The 17,965-nt window shown below is 42.0% G+C and overlaps 1 protein-coding gene across 1 annotated transcript in view; it reads left to right on the top strand.

The window, feature by feature from the left end:
• NTSR1 (neurotensin receptor 1) overlaps window positions 1-9,641 on the top strand; it is a 128,936-nt gene extending 119,295 nt beyond the window's left edge. The window contains exons 3-4 of the mRNA XM_075277039.1: window positions 7,429-7,519; window positions 9,018-9,641. Coding sequence (XP_075133140.1) covers window positions 7,429-7,519; window positions 9,018-9,270 — 344 coding nt within the window. The 3' untranslated portion in view covers window positions 9,271-9,641. The remainder of the gene's footprint in view (window positions 1-7,428; window positions 7,520-9,017) is intronic.
• Window positions 9,642-17,965: the final 8,324 nt, after the last annotated feature.

The raw sequence follows: 17,965 nt of genomic DNA, 5'->3' as shown, positions 1-17,965 counted from the left end.
TCACACAGTACAATGCCCCTCAGTGGTCCCTCACACAGTACAATGCCCCTCAGTGGTCCCTCACACAGTACAATGCCCCTCAGTGGTCCCTCACACAGTATAATGCACCTCAGTGGCCTCTTACACAATATAATGCCCCTCAGTGGTCCCTCACACAGTACAATGCCCCTCAGTGGACCCTCACACAGTACAATGGCCCTCAGTGGACCCTCACACAGTATAATGCACCTCAGTGGACCCTCACACAGTATAATGCACCTCAGTGGCCTCTTTACACATAATAATGCTCACCCTGGTCACACTATTTATGGATGCACATAAACTGACTGTCAGGCAGTTTCTGTAAAGGAAAATTAGTGGTTGGGATGCACCAAAAGGGACATATTGGGACACGTTATACCGCTTTACAAATGGTTAATTCACAAACTGAAAACAACAGGTACTTTTGAATACCAACTTAAAAGACAGCCATAGCAGAGCCGAAATGTATGCAGAATGTGGTCACCTAAGGCTGCAATACCCAGAACAATGACAAAATTGACCTTATACAGGGATCTATTTTGTAAGGAAAAATTCTGCTTCAGGGGGTTTTTACCTTCCTCTGGAACAACACTGAACTATATGAAGAGATCTTCTTCTATCCCATGTTACTTAAGCAGGAGGTAAATAACATTCCCAAGACACCTACCTTTTTGGATTGAAATAAGGTCAAGTTCAAGTAATTTTTGGTAGTTACTGGCCCCTTTAATACATCAAAACTGATGAAGATCACCTTTTTGCTAAGATAAAAGGAGTGATTTTTCCATTTCTGTCATCTAGACATGTCCGGCATGGCACTGTGATCTGACTTCTTCCATCTTCGCAGTCTTTGAGCTAGATATGAGTCTGTGACTTGTAGATATAGCGCATTCCCCAGCTGGACCCCGGCTAATAGCAGGAGATGTTAAGATAGAAGAAGTCAGATCTCCCAGGCGCATCTTTACTCTACATATCACAAATTTTCCCTATTCCAAGCACAGTCAAGTGTAACGAAAAATTTAATTTTCTCAAGATCCAGCTTAGCAGCAAATCCCATATTGCTATAATTTGATTTAAGAGCAGCATAAACTAACGGTAACTACTGCCTAGCTTCAGATTACCTTACTTACCTTCCTCATGCTCATTTTTATAGTCATCATTTTCTTTTTCTTCCATCTGGTCTAAAGTATAATTTGTAGTCTTGGTGTAAATGCACTCAAGTAGTTCACTAGCAATAATACATTAAAAGGGGATGTCCACCATTGTCCAAATTTTTGACACAGAGTTTTAAATCTTCTGTAAAGGCATCAAGTTATAAAAGAAGTTCTGTCTGCCTGTAGTGAACACTAAACGGACTTTAGGAGTTGCAATACCAAACACAACCCCTGGATGAGAGTGGCACTGTTTCTGTAAATGAAACAAGACTATATATTCTAATCCTGGACAAAACCCAATAATGTTAAAGGGGTTCTATCACACTGGGCGGGCATTCAGGGTGCGCTGTCTTCTTCAGACACACCTCCTCTTCCAGCGATGTCCTCTGGTCCCGTCTTCCTCTGGCGCTCGCAAACTGCCATTGATAAAAAATGGCGTGGGTGCATGCGCAGTAGCAGTAGTAGTAGTAGTAGCATGCTACTGCGCATGCACCTGTGCCATTTTTTATCAATGGCAGTTTGCGAGCGCCGGAGGAAGGCAGGACCCGAGTATATTGCTAGAAGAGGAGGCGTGGCTGAAGATGACGTCGGACCCTGAATGCCCGCCCACCGTGCACGATAGATAAGATTAACATATTCTTTTTTAGGGTTTTACATTAAAACGGGGGGGGGGGGGGATAGTTTAATATAACTTTAGCGGTGCCTGAATAGCCTTTTTAAAGGCTATTCACGCATATGTGGGGCTCTATCAGCATAATTTTGTTGAAATTAATATTTCTCGTAATTAAGCCTAACAGTTCCCTGTGAAGCTTACCGTTGGAGAAGCTGCAGTGGTTTCCAAAGTAGAAGTCAAAATTAGGCCCCATTGTTATACTATAGTAATGAATACTTAGCTTTTACAATGTATATGCAGTTCATTATAAGAAGGGGTTACTGGTTATATGGTGGCTTTTGTCATATGTTGTGCACCAGAGCTCTAGACTTTCAAGCTTTGTTGATCGAAATAAAAATTAAACGTGTTGGCAAAGGGTAGTAGACAGGGCCAAAAAAGTTATTATATAAATTGACATATTGAGCTACTGTATACAACATAGGTCTTGAGGCATTAAATATTTTTCTTTTTTTCAATCTGAAAAATCATGTTATAGTACTGTATTAAAGGAGTTGTCCAGTTTTAGTAAATAAATGTTATTGCAGGTATAATGAAAAGTTATAATATACTTTCTGTAGCATTTCCTTACAATTTTCTAGATCTCTTATTGATTCTTTGTTTAATTCCAGTGGATAAAAATTAGTCCTTGGTCAGCTGATGGACAGTCCATGATCATGTGATCTAAAGTCCATGGTCATGTGATCTACAGTCCATGGTCATGTGACCTTCAGTCCATTGTCATGTGATGTACACACAGGTGCACAGCTCGTTATAGTTAGAGATGAGCGAACACTAAAATGTTCGAGGTTCGAAATTCGATTCGAACAGCCGCTCACTGTTCGAGTGTTCGAATGGGTTTCGAACCCCATTATAGTCTATGGGGAACATAAACTCGTTAAGGGGGAAACCCAAATTCGTGTCTGGAGGGTCACCAAGTCCACTATGACACCCCAGGAAATGATACCAACACCCTGGAATGACACTGGGACAGCAGGGGAAGCATGTCTGGGGGCATAAAAGTCACTTTATTTCATGGAAATCCCTGTCAGTTTGCGATTTTCGCAAGCTAACTTTTCCCCATAGAAATGCATTGGCCAGTGCTGATTGGCCAGAGTACGGAACTCGACCAATCAGCGCTGGCTCTGCTGGAGGAGGCGGAGTCTAAGATCGCTCCACACCAGTCTCCATTCAGGTCCGACCTTAGACTCCGCCTCCTCCGGCAGAGCCAGCGCTGATTGGCCGAAGGCTGGCCAATGCATTCCTATGCGAATGCAGAGACTTAGCAGTGCTGAGTCAGTTTTGCTCAACTACACATCTGATGCACACTCGGCACTGCTACATCAGATGTAGCAATCTGATGTAGCAGAGCCGAGGGTGCACTAGAACCCCTGTGCAAACTCAGTTCACGCTAATAGAATGCATTGGCCAGCGCTGATTGGCCAATGCATTCTATTAGCCCGATGAAGTAGAGCTGAATGTGTGTGTTAAGCACACACATTCAGCACTGCTTCATCACGCCAATACAATGCATTAGCCAGTGCTGATTGGCCAGAGTACGGAATTCGGCCAATCAGCGCTGGCTCTGCTGGAGGAGGCGGAGTCTAAGGTCGGACCTGAATGGAGACTGGTGTGGAGCGATCTTAGACTCCGCCTCCTCCAGCAGAGCTAGCGCTGATTGGCCGAATTCCGTACTCTGGCCAATCAGCGCTGGCCAATGCATTCTATTAGCTTGATGAAGCAGAGTGTGCACAAGGGTTCAAGCGCACCCTCGGCTCTGATGTAGCAGAGCCGAGGGTGCACAAGGGTTCAAGTGCACCCTCGGCTCTCCTACATCAGAGCCGAGGGTGCGCTTGAACCCTTGTGCAGCCTCAGCTCTGCTACATCAGAGCCGAGGGTGCGCTTGAACCCTTGTGCACACTCTGCTTCATCAAGCTAATAGAATGCATTGGCCAGCACTGATTGGCCAGAGTACGGAATTCGGCCAATCAGCGCTGGCCAATGCATCCCTATGGGAAAAAGTTTATCTCACAAAAATCACAATTACACACCCGATAGAGCCCCAAAAAGTTATTTTTAATAACATTCCCCCCTAAATAAAGGTTATCCCTAGCTATCCCTGCCTGTACAGCTATCCCTGTCTCATAGTCACAAAGTTCACATTCTCATATGACCCGGATTTGAAATCCACTATTCGTCTAAAATGGAGGTCACCTGATTTCGGCAGCCAATGACTTTTTCCAATTTTTTTCAATGCCCCCAGTGTCGTAGTTCCTGTCCCACCTCCCCTGCGCTGTTATTGGTGCAAAAAAGGCGCCAGGGAAGGTGGGAGGGGAATCGAATTTTGGCGCACTTTACCACGCGGTGTTCGATTCGATTCGAACATGGCGAACACCCTGATATCCGATCGAACATGTGTTCGATAGAACACTGTTCGCTCATCTCTAGTTATAGTCATAACACAGTAATCGGTGTATTATGAATCAAAATAAATAGAGATCTAAAATACAGTGAGGAACTTATACAGTTTTCTGATATAATTTCTATATAATTGGTAATTACACAAACAATGAGGGGATTTATTAGCACCATATTGGATGACATGATCGTTCCTTATGTGCAAGTAGATCAGACAATCTATAAGTATATACCATATACATAGGGAGGTTTGATGAGAGGCAAACTGTGTACTGTAATATAGGTATAGTATGGGAGGCTCCATGGCAAACTTTTGACATGGGGCCCCCTCCCGAAGACCCCGACCGACTGCCCCCTCCCCGCATTCCTGCACACACTGTTATGCCTCTTAGTGGCCCCTGCACACAGTATTATGCCCCATAGTGGCCCCTGCACACAGTATTATGCCCCATAATGGCCCCTGCGCAAAGTATAATGCCCCATAGTGGCCCCTGAACACAGTATTATGTCCAATACTGGCCCCTACATACAGTATTATGTCCCATAGTGGCCCCTGCACACAGTATTATGCCCCATAATGGCCCCTGCACACAGTATAATGCCCCATAGTGGCCCCTGCACACAGTATAATGCCCCATAGTGGCCCCTGCACACAGTATAATGCCCCATAGTGGCCCCTGCACACAGTATTATGTCCCATACTGGCCCCTACACACAGTATTATGTCCCATAGTGGCCCTTACAAACATTATTATGCCCCATAATGCCCCCTACATACATTATTATGTACTGTAATAAGTTTGCTGCCTGGGGAAGAATGGGTTACAAGTGCCACATTCAGTGTCAGTGAAAAGCGTTCTCACAGTTCTCAATTAAAACACTCTTCACTGAATGTGGCATTTGTAACTGCTTCTTCCCCAGGCAGCAAACTTATTCTAGCTATTGGAAAGAAGAAAGAGCAGCAGGCAGCTGCCAACATAGTGCTGTGTGCTGTACAGCCTGTCCTGCATGCATGGGTTAATATGATTTGAGTACTATCAGGAGAGGAGGAAGATGTTCCTCACAGCTCTCAGTACAGCGCAATAGGCGCTACTGTGAGGAAGGGAGTTCTTGACTGACTGTCAGAAACGTCCTTCAGATGGTGAAGAGCTATGGTACCGACACCGATAGCTCTTCACAGGGGGCACAGAACGTGAAAGTGAATTAGGCGCACTGTCGGCTTTCTAGCGGTATATAAAACCGCATGTGCCCCAGGAGGTGAAAGGTCCTCTTTAAATCAGGAAAGTACAGTTAGGGCCAGAAATATTTGGACAGTGACACAATTTTTGCGAGTTGGGCTCTGCATGCCACCACATTGGTTTTGAAATGAAACCTCTACAACAGAATTCAAGTGCAGATTGTAACATTTAATTTGAAGGGTTGAACAAAAATATCTGATAGAAAATGTAGGAATTGTACACATTTCTTTACAAACACTCCACATTTTAGGAGCTCAAAAGTAATTGGACAAATAAACATAACCCAAACAAAATATATTTTTTTTCAATATTTTGTTGCGAATCCTTTGGAGGCAATCACTGCCTTAAGTCTGGAACCCATGGACATCACCAAACGCTGGGTTTCCTCCTTCTTAATGCTTTGCCAGGCCTTTACAGCCGCAGCCTTCAGGTCTTGCTTGTTTGTTGGTCTTTCCACCTTAAGTCTGGATTTGAGCAAGTGAAATGCATGCTCAATTGGGTTAAGATCTGGTGATTGACTTGGCCATTGCAGAATGTTCCACTTTTTTGCACTCATGAACTCCTGGGTAGCTTTGGCTGTATGCTTGGGGTCATTGTCCATCTGTACTATGAAGCGCCGTCCGATCAACTTGGCAACATTTGGCTGAATCTGGGCTGAAAGTATATCCCTGTACACTTCAGAATTCATCCGGCTACTCTTGTCTGCTGTTATGTCATCAATAAACACAAGTGACCCAGTGCCATTGAAAGCCATGCATGCCCATGCCATCACGTTGCCTCCACCATGTTTTACAGAGGATGTGGTGTGCCTTGGATCATGTGCCGTTCCCTTTCTTCTCCAAACTTTTTTCTTCCCATCATTCTGGTACAGGTTGATCTTTTTCTCATCTGTCCATAGAATACTTTTCCAGAACTGAGCTGGCTTCTTGAGGTGTTTTTCAGCAAATTTAACTCTGGCCTGTCTATTTTTGGAATTGATGAATGGTTTGCATCTAGATGTGAACCCTTTGTATTTACTTTCATGGAGTCTTCTCTTTACTGTTGACTTAGAGACAGATACACCTACTGCACTGAGAGTGTTCTGGACTTCAGTTGATGTTGTGAACGGGTTCTTCTTGACCAAAGAAAGTATGCGGCGATCATCCACCACTGTTGTCATCCGTGGACGCCCAGGCCTTTTTGAGTTCCCAAGCTCACCAGTCAATTCCTTTTTTCTTAGAATGTACCCGACTGTTGATTTTGCTACTCCAAGCATGTCTGCTATCTCTCTGATGGATTTTTTGTTCTGCTTCACCTCAATTGAGAGTTCCTTTGACCGCATGTTGTCTGGTCACAGCAACAGCTTCCAAATGCAAAACCACACACCTGGAATCAACCCCAGACCTTTTAACTACTTCATTGATTACAGGTTTACGAGGGAGACGCCTTCAGAGTTAATTGCAGCCCTTAGAGTCCATTGTCCAATTACTTTTGGTCCCTTGAAAAAGAGGAGGCTATGCATTACAGAGCTATGATTCCTAAACCCTTTCTCCGATTTGGATGTGGAAACTCTCATATTGCAGCTGGGAGTGTGCACTTTCAGCCCATATTATATATATAATTGTATTTCTGAACATGTTTTAGTAAACAGCTAAAATAACAAAACTTGTGTCACTGTCCAAATATTTCTGGCCCTAACTGTATATTAGCAGATAATGTATGAAATTATGTAGCTTCAAGACTAGGGAAGTAAAAAAAAAAAAAAAGTTGCAGAATCAAAGGAAGTATTAGGGGCAACATAGTTTAGGGCACTGCTCTCCAACCAGTGGCAAAACTACAACTTTATGTAACTATCGGGGCAGGGTACAAATTGTAGTTTTGCCAAACCAGAGAACACTGCTTTAAAGCAAGTAGAATAAAATTTTGCTATCCATCTAGGATGCTTCATTCTGTCCTTCTTTTTATTCCCCAGGTGTGGTAGTCATTGCCTTTGTGGTCTGCTGGCTTCCATATCATGTGAGGCGTCTAATGTTCTGCTACGTGCCAGAGGAACTTTGGACAGAGTGAGTACAACTAGAAGAAATCACAAAAAAAAAACAGCCATTAGTATTAGCACTAGGACAACAAAACCCAAAGCTTAAGCATATCCAAACCTCATCATCTACATTGATCTATGGTGATTAGAGATGGATGAACCTCTCGAGATTTGTTTCTTTTTGGGTCGATCAAGTTTTGTTTGAACCACGCTTTAGGGTCCATTCACACGGAGTAAACGCGCCCTCATTTTGACAAAATGCACATGTAAAAAATACACGTGTAAAAATAAGACTCCCATTGACTTCAATGACATTTTTTTACACACGTCAAAATACACGTGTAACGTCATTGAAGTCAATGGGAATCTTATTTTTACACGAGTATTCTTTACACATGTATTTTGCCAAAATAAGCGCGCGTTTACTCCATGTGAATGGACCCTAAAATTGGCTTAAAACATGGTCTAGAACACTCTAAGGGGAATTCACACGGTGTAAATTGGCACGCAATCTGGCACATATACGCGTGTCAGCAGTTTGCACACTCAAAAAGATCCCATGGATTTCAATGGGAGTTACGATCGAATACGGCGCGTAATTTTGCGCTCATCATTTTGACGAGCGCAAAATTACAAGCCGTATACGATCGTAACTCCCATTGAAATCAATGGGATCTTTTTGAGTGCGCAAACTGCTGACACGCGTATACGTGCCAAATTGCGCGCCACTTTACACCGTGTGAACTCCCCCTTAGGGCTCCTAGGATCCTATCTAATTTCCAGCTATCTCAGGCAAACACAGCCAAAGTTATCTCAGTGTGAAAGTGATTTTATTATACTTTAAGGTCTCTTCAAACCTCAGAGTATAATACATTGAGGTCCAGGAGAGCTGAAACAAAACTAAAAAAAAAAAATCATACTCACCTTTCGTTACTTCTTTTGGGCTTCCTCACAGCATCCGATGCTCTCCTGGTGATGTATTGGGCTGTTCTGTGACATCATCGGCCCAGGGTCAGAGCTGATGCCTGTTATTTGGTCTCAGTGGTGACCTGGGCATGCCAAGCATCATGACACCTGTGCCCATGGGATGGCTGGGCTGTAGTGTCCCCAGAATATAGTCGCATTTTAGTTAATCCAAGATTAATCTCTGTTTGTTTGGTTTTCTAAAATTTTATACAATATTTGGGTCAAACCTGGCTTGGTACAAACCATTCCTTTAAACATTGGGGCACTTTTAAATTTTGCTATAGGCCTTCTCTCCTAAGCCCCTAATTATAACCGGTCTACCAAAGAAGCCGAGTGGTGGAGGTCCCTTAAGTCCTAAGAGTTAGAGGGTCCAAAACATATGCCTTGTCTGCAGTGAAACCAATCCTATCTAGGTTTGCCTAAACAAAGACCTCAGACAATGGTCTGCCATCCCAAACAGAGTTTAGATTTTTAGGTGGAGTCTGACTATGGTGGTATTCACCTACAAGGTAATTTAGTAGTAGTTTTATATGTAGTAACCTAGTTTTTGTTATCCACAGTGAACTGCACGACTTCTACCACTATTTCTACATGTTGACCAACGTTCTCTTCTATGTGAGCTCCACTATCAACCCAATACTCTACAACTTGGTATCTGCAAACTTCCGACAGATATTTGTCTCCACTCTCAGTTTTTTATGTTCACCATGGAGAAGGAAGAAAAAGCACCCAGGTTTTACCAGAAAATCCAACAGTATCTCTAGCACCAATCACACATTCTCCACCCAGATCACCAGGGAGACTCCATACTGAAGATGTGGAAAAGACTTCATCCAGAACTTCCATAATTTGACCTCATATGGTCTTCTTAATGTTTGTGGTCCTCATTCTAAGACATCAGCCATCTACAGAAGTTCAACTAATTTCTCTCCAAAAAATATATATTAAACCTTTTGCACAAAACTTTAACCAGCAAAACCTATGTTGTCTTGAATGTCGTTCATAGAAGCATGAATTATAAATATATAGGACACATTACAGTGGTTTTTACTCGGAAGGAACTCTACCTGACATATGTTGCACTGGTCTTTATGAAAATGTTGGACTTGATATTTTTATTATTTATTGTTGTTTACATTGAGTTTGGGTCATCACTATTAAAACAGATGCCCAAAGGGCCAAAAGACAAAAGTTACTATGATAAATATACCACGTTATACCATTGGTTTTGGGTGACAATCAATGGCTTTCAAGGATGTTACCACTCAACTTCTCAATACTAGTAAAAGTAAAAAAAATTTACAGTGTTTATATATTTATGTAGCTGGGCTAAAAGTGCTGATGACCAATCCTAAATATATGTCATTGGTATCAAATCAGTAGTGATCCGACATCTGGCATCCCCACTGATCAGCTTTTCCCAACAGCACATACTGTACACAGATAATGAAGCAGATCCGTCCTCTGTGTAGTGGCTGGACTTAGTCACACCAGTTTAGCTCCTAGTTAAGTGAATGGGAACTGATCTGCAGTTGTCTTTTCTGACCAAAGATAAGTCATCAATATGTTAGCTATAAGCCCCTTTAAAGTTTGAATTCAGCCCAAGTCCACCTTCACAAAACCCTTAGAAGTGTGGGAGAATTTTAGTACTACATGCTGGCATGATCCTCTAAGACCTAATGAGGAGCTTTCATTTCTTCTAAGATTTGGCATGTTCTATACCTCTGCAAAGCTAACAGTTTGCTGAATTCAGTACATTTTCATTTTTGCAGGTACGTGCCCAGGTGCCAGAGATATATTAGTTATTTTTGGTTATCAATATCACTGCACTGTCAAAGGCGCTAGCCTCAGAGCTTGTTATTGAGGAACATCCCCTGACAGTACTCTTCTACAGACTTGTACTATAAAGGGGGGCCCAGTGATGACAGCACCAATATTTCTGGAACCGTTGCGTACCTGCTAAACAGACAGCTTTGTAGCGGTATATAATGTGCCACATCAGACATGAAAGGTTCTCTTTAAATACAATTGCAACTCATGTAACCCTCCCCCTGGTTATTCCTCTGAAATGGAGCGGGCAGGTCCAGAGTGGTTTAGAGGGATATGTAGCATGGACCGCTCCCTCTTCCCGGTTAATGTCTATCCTAATAGGGTTTATGGAGAGGGGTTGTCTTCAAACTTTTTAACCAGACAGATTCATGACTCTAAAATAGCTGGTTGACAACCCTCATAGGGCTGCATCAGAGGCCATACTGGTTGTCTCTTTGCCAGGAAATCCTTTCAGCGGTCCTTCCATGATATGATGGAATTTGCTAGACCTGAGCCTTTTTGAAAGTGCCATATTGACCCAGGAGTAAGGGGGGTGGTAGAAATAAATTTCTATTGTATATTATTCATGAGGCTTTTATGTTGCAGTCAATGATGTGAAGTAAACCAAAAAGGATTCTGTTTCTGTAAACTCAAGAAACCCAGAGGCGAAGATGTTCTGTCAGAAATGTATGGACAGATGGTGATAAGGATCTGCTGTATCTGCCTTACCAAACCATCCATTACTGTGAATGTCAGGACTCTGTAAATAACAGCTGATGGAGTAAGACTGGGACTGCTGATCTGCACCCTCCTGCATCCGCTCTGCAAATACTAGCGGAAAGAAATCCATTTCGGTACAACAAACAGCAAGCATATGGGCGGGAGGAGAGGAGCACACATAGCTGTACTGGGGAGGAATAAAGTAACGAAAATATCATATCACAGTGGGATGCATATTCCATTATATATTACATATTGTAAATGGAGATGTGATTCTTATCTCACTCTGTGTGGCATTGGCCTCCAACCTACATTGGTTACAAAACTACAATTTCTAGCATTCCCTAAAAGCTGTCTATATTCTAGGAGTCGTAGTCTTGTAACAACTACAGCCATACAGCAGCCATAATAGGACATCAGGTTGAAATTGCCCGATAGATTTTTCTGTGACCCCTTCCCCCAAACACCTAGCTTGAAGTGCAACACCACTGTCCCTTGCTGTCAACAAGAGTGCAATTCCAGTCAAAGCAAAATTCTGTATGTGGCTAGGGCCACATGGCGACTTGGCTGCAACTCCCAGTCGTGTAACCAAAGATTGCTTCATTTCAGTGAAGGGAGTCACATTGCGACCTGGAGGGTGCTGCAACATCTAGTGACAAAAAAGTCAAACATTGCTCAAATTTGTTGTGACGGTCGCTGCATTCTCAAGTTGCAATGTGACTCCATTTCCTAACATTAGTGAAGGTGGTGCAGGGCAACACAGCAATCTTTGGTTGCAGAATGGGAGTTGTGGCAAAAGTCGACTAATAGGAGTTATGCTGTTGTACATAGAGGCAGTATTATAGTAGTTATATTCTTTGACATGGGGTAATAGCAATATAATAATGTACATAGGGCCAATATTATAGTAGTTATATTCTTTTCATAGGGAGCAGTATTAAAGTTTAAGATTTGTATATAGGTTAGGAGGCCATATACTAGTAATTTTATTTTTGCACATATGGGGCAGTAAACTAGTGATTAGGGTTGAGCCGATCTTGAGATTTCAAGATCGATTTTAAAATCCGATTTCCGATCTTTTCCGATCCCGATCTTCAACTCTAGTCAATGCTTTTCTATGGGAAAAGTCACTTTTAGGGTTGAGCCGATCTTGAGATAACCTCCGATCTCGATCCCACTGGAAAAGATCGGGTCGGAATTCCGATCTCGATCGTGAAATTTACTCAATCGGTATTCGATCTTTTCCGATCCCGATCGCTCAACCTTACTAGTGATTCATTTCTTGTACATAGGAGACAATATTATAGTAGTTATAGTATTGCACATAGGGGCAGTATTTTATTAGTTATATTCTTGTACAGAGGGAGCAGTGTTCTAGTAGTTATATCATTGTGTAAAGACACATTTTTCATTGTAGTTATAGATTCTTGTACATAGGGAGCAGTATTATTGTTGTTCTATTTTTATATACAATGCAGTATTGTAGTAGTTATATTCTTGTACAAAGAGGAGTATTCTATTGTAGTAGTTATATTAGTGTATACAGAGGGTATTATTATAGTAGTTATATTCATGTACTTAGACAGTAGTATAGTAGCTATAGTGTTGTACATAGGGAAAGCATTATGCTGTAGTAGTTATATGAGTGTATATAAGGGGTAGTATTACAGCAGTTATATTCATGGAGGCGGATTTTCAGTAGTTTATTCTCATAGAAAAGGGACAGTTTTATAGTAGTTAAATTTGTGTACGTATTCAGCAATTAATTTCTTAAAGGGGGAAAAAAAATGACAGTGACACTGAGAATATATGTAGCAAAACTTTCTCAAAATTAGTACTGACTGGAATTGCACTTGAAATATTTTCCAAGACACTACATAGATGTAATAATTAGGGTTGAGCTGATCTTGAGATTTCAGGATCGTTTTTAAAATCCGATTTCCGATCATTTTCTATTCAAACCCGATCCCAATGCCGATCCCAATGCAATTCAATGGGATTTTTTTAATAAATGAAGATCGGATTTTAAAAACGATCCTATTCACTACACAGCGTGGTGTCCAAAAATTGAACGCTTTAATTTTTAGACTCCACGCTGTGTAGTGATTAAAAAAAAAATCTCTGGCCACTTAGTTCCCCTGGTGTTTACTTACCTGCACAGATCGCTGCTGCTGCGGCTCCCTGTTGTTCTCGGTCCCCTTCTCTCTCATTGACAGGACTGCAGAGCGCCGTGTGTGCCCCCGCCTTCCTAGGCTAGTGTTAGAGATGGTGGGAGTAGGCGGGGCTTGTTGCAGTTTAGGAGAGTGTGGGCGGGTACAGGGCGGGGAGACGTGAGTGCATCACTCACGTCTCCCCTCCCAGTACCCGCCCACACTCTCCTAAGCCACAAGCCCCGCCTTCTTCCTAGGTCTGTAACACTAACCTGGGAGGCAAGGGCGCGCACGGCTCTATGAAGTCTTGCAAGTGAGAGAGTGGACTATACTATTCTGTTTCCTCCCTGCTACATCTGCATTTCAAGCTCTGCTACATCTGAGGGGGTTAAGCGGCAGGATGCCGGCAAAGTCTGCGTGTCGGGTGCACCCATTCATTCCTATGGGAGCGTGCTATTCGAAACGGCAGTTTCGAATAGTACTCGCTCATCTCTAGTAGCTAACATTGTTAGCTTTTCCCACAATGCTTGGCCAGTAGCAAAGCATTGTGGGAAATAACCTCCGACCTCGATCCCGCCTAAAAGGATCGGGATCGGAATTCCGATCGCGATCGTGAAATTTACTCAATTGCCAATCGGAATCCGATCTTTTCCCATCCCGATCGCTCAACCCTAGTAATAATGTATTTCATGCTTTGATATTGGGATCGTGTGGACTTACACATCATTCTGTGCTATAGTGACATTTTTATTCTAATATTATTTGGGTTATTGTTATTTTTTAATTGCATTTTCATTTGTCTTTGGGGGAGGCTTGCACTGGCTATGGATATAAACAAGGAGCAAGCGATATAACCAATACAGATTTGTCTTGACTACTGATCCGCTGTTTGGGCCAGGAGCTATGTGTTTCGTGCCTCCATTGTACAGAACTGATCATATAATGTATATAATCGTGATACTTTGTGTTCTATTATTTTGTGACTTGTGCTTGCATTTCAGTGCTTACGGTTTATTTCTTGTGCCCTTCCTTTTATTTATGTCAAAACAGATGAGTCTTGATGTTAATAAATATGTATGTTTAGTGTCCTGTCTAATAAATATGAGAGATGTCTGTAAAGTAACTGACTTAATGCAGAGATTTTCCATGAAGATGAAATCTTTTGTTATGTACTCCTCATTTATTCAGCTCTGAGATGAAGTGATGTGCTCCTCCTGCTATGAATACTTCAATATATACATATAAATAACTGGGCAGATTTACTAATACTAAGTTTTAAACAATGAAAACTTGGAATAGAAGGTTTTAAAATGCACCAAATTTATGCTCATGCAGAGTTATAAACCAGGCATATTTTTGAACTGTCTGGTCTAACCTCACAACACCTATTAGTTGGGTTTTTAACAAGAAAGGACCCAAAATTTTGCTGCCACAATGTTGCATGTTAAGCACTGCCCCTTTGCCAAGCATCACCCATTTTGTGATAAACCCATGTTGGACAATATGCTTATTAGAGATGAGCGAACAGTAAAATGTCTGAGATTCGATATTCATTTCGAATAGCCGCTCAATATTCGACTATTCGATCGAATATCGAACCCCATTATAGTCTATGGGAGAAAATGCTTCGCTACAGGGTATCCTACCATTTGACTCAGGAGAGTCACCAAGTCCACTATTACACCCCAGGAACTGATGCCAACACCCTGGAAAGCAACTGGGACAGCACGGGAAGCATGTCTGGGGGCATCAAATACCTTTATTATGTTGGGATCCCCTGTCAGCTTGCGATATGCCGGAGCTGACTTTTTCGCATAGGGATGCATTGACCAGCATTGATTGGCCAGTCTATGGGATTCGACCAATCAATGCTGGTTCTGCCTGAGGAGGCGGATTCTAAAATTGGTCCACAGCAGTTTCCATTTTGGTCTGATTTTAGACTCCGCCTCCTCAGGCAGAATCAGCGTTGATTGGCCGAATGCCATAGACTGGCCAATCAACGCTGGTCAATGCATTTCTATAGCAAGATTTAGCAGAGCTGACCGTGCAGTTAGCCCGGCTACACCGGACAGATGAAAGAGCTCTGCACTACACCCAACCATCCCTCCAGCTACTCCTCCTGTACTAACTCCTTAGTGTAATAGCCGAGCTGAGCGCGTTAGTAGTACTAAGGAATAGCCAAGCTGAGCGTGTTAGTCTGCTGCATATCTGCCAGCTCTCCTACATCTCCTACACGCTCAGCTTGGCTATTCCTTAGTACTACTAACACGCTCAGCTTGGCTATTCCTTAGTGTAATAGCCCAGCTGAGCGTGTTAGTAGTACTAAGGAATAGCCAAGGTGAGCGTGTCAGTACTACAAACCCCAAACACCACCTGGTGTTCGATTGGAATCAAACACCTCGAACGGCCTGATATTCGATCGAATATCAATTCGATCGAACGCCGTTCGCTCATCTCTAATGCTTATGTTAGTAAATGTGGTGTAAGGCATGTATGCCAGTTTTTTGGCTCACGTTGCACCAAAATTCTGGCACATTAATAGCAAACATTCCCCATTCAATGAGCAGTATGAAAAGCTTACAAAGAACTACAACTTTCAACATGACCATAATATAACACTATGCTACTCTCTACAGAGCCCACTACATCTTCCAACCTGACCCGACTACTGGACATGATTTAGTTCTATTATACTCTATGTATAGAGTCCTCTAACTCACAACATAAATGTCCACATTATTTTGACCACTTTATATTAAAGATTTAATGCTCTTCTATAAGACCCTTCAGTTTAAAGAAGTTTGTAGATGGTAACTGAGTCTTATTTATTTTTTTCCACCATTTGAAGGTTGTTGACCCAATCTGAATGGAGATGTAATACTAAACTGATTAAGTCTACGACTACATGGCAACTTTGGCCATAACACACAACCAAAGATTTAGGACAGATCTTCTGCTGTGTCTTCTATTCAGGATGGAAAACGTCTCCAGCAGACATAACAACAGTCAATAGGAGAATGAAGCTATTGGGGAGTATTGGAAACATTCAGATGCAGATAAAATCCTCCTTCACACCCATTCATCTTGTTACCTCACTCTTCCTTTTGTTGGTGGGGCAGATAGTCACTCATCACAATTTCATGTCTAAAATGTACCTCAATACCAAGAAATGTCCTCATCTGTACAATCACCACCAGCTTCTTTTCGACACCAAATATCCTGGCCCTATACTAATATACAAGAATATGACCTGAGATGCCCAAAAGGCTACAGGGCCATAACAAGTAACCATGGGATCCCACTGCAAAACTTGCATGGTGGCCACACTCTACCATGACCACCTTAAGCAGCAAGTTCAGAAGTTGAAAGTGTATGAAAAGTATACAGTATATGAAGAAAATAATTAGAATGATATAAAGTAATGGATTTACATTCATTTTTTCCACTTCCTCTTCCATCATCATACTTACCGTAGCACTGATTGTACCTTAAGTCTCAGAAAAAATGGGGCCCCATAGTTTAAGGTTCCCATAGTAGCTGCTATGTCTTGCATCCTGGTAGTAATGCCCATGTCGCTGTCGCTTGGCCCTGGACCCAGATGGCTGATTCTATCGCACCTGCTAGTTTATATTTAGCAAGTTGTCCTATTGAGGTGTTTGGTGATAGCCCTTGATAAATTATAGAAGGGTGAACTTTACAAACTAAGATCACTTTACTGCTTGATAAATTCCTTGAGGGGTGCAATGTCTAAAATGAGATCATTGATGTGGGTTTCCATTGTTTTTTTGCATCTAAGGGACTCCACATCATGGTGCCTGAAAACCATTCCAACTAAATTCTGCCCTTCAAAAGTTCAATGGCGCTCCTTCAGCGACCCACCATGTGCACAAACAACAGTTGGGTATTTCTGTGCTCAGGAGAAATTACATAAAGTGTGGGATGCATTGTCTCCTTTAACTTCTTATAAATGTGTACATTTCAGTTTTGAACATATTATTGAAAAAATTAAATGTCTACATTTTACCTCCATTCAAATCAATTTAATGACAATTAGAAAGCAGAGATAGCAGTTTTGAAATATGAGGCAGTGTCCTAAGACTAAGGCCCCACGTAAAAAAAAAAACACTGTGGAAAAACCAGCAGAAACGTATTGCATTGTTTTCTGCAGCGTTTTTCATTGCGTTTTTCTCAGTGGTTTTTCTTGCCTTATTAAATTTATAGGTAAAATTGACATGCTGTGTTTTTCAAAAGTGCATGCGTTTTTGAAAATGCAGCTTTTCTGCAGAGACTTTTCCCAAAATGTTGGGATAGGATTAACCAGAATCTCATTCACTTTGCTGGTACTGTAAAACGCAGCGTTTCCACAACGTGGAGCCGTAGCCTTAAGGCGTTAAACCACGTTTCCACAACAATTTGTATGTACTATAAAGGCCTATGAGCATAGTTCTTTGGGCCATATGTATCTCCACAATGCACTCTTTCTCTTCTATGAGGGATGAGGATGGTGGGTGATCAATAAGCTCTGGACTCCTCTGGGTGGAGGAGGTGATGACCACCCAGAACCTGCAGGGACCCCATTGTCTTATGTGGACTATGAGTTATCATTACCATCGCAATGATATTAAAGTTGCTAGACGGCAAAGAGAAAATGTATTTTCTGAGAGAACATTATCTGACTTGGAAAGAGTTAAAAAATAAAAAGTCTGAATCAATTCATATTGTAAAGCTGGTATCCTGGGCGACTGAAGTTATGTTTCTATTGTGTAAGACATAGGACGCCTGCTCACATGTATATCTATGCAGTGCAGCTCCAGAGTGGTACAATGGAT

Source organism: Leptodactylus fuscus, chromosome 6 (genome assembly GCF_031893055.1).
Source record: "Leptodactylus fuscus isolate aLepFus1 chromosome 6, aLepFus1.hap2, whole genome shotgun sequence".
Classification (NCBI taxonomy): Eukaryota; Metazoa; Chordata; class Amphibia; order Anura; family Leptodactylidae; genus Leptodactylus; species Leptodactylus fuscus.
Note: the sequence above shows the minus strand (reverse complement) of the source record. Positions and strands in the feature narration are given on the sequence as shown.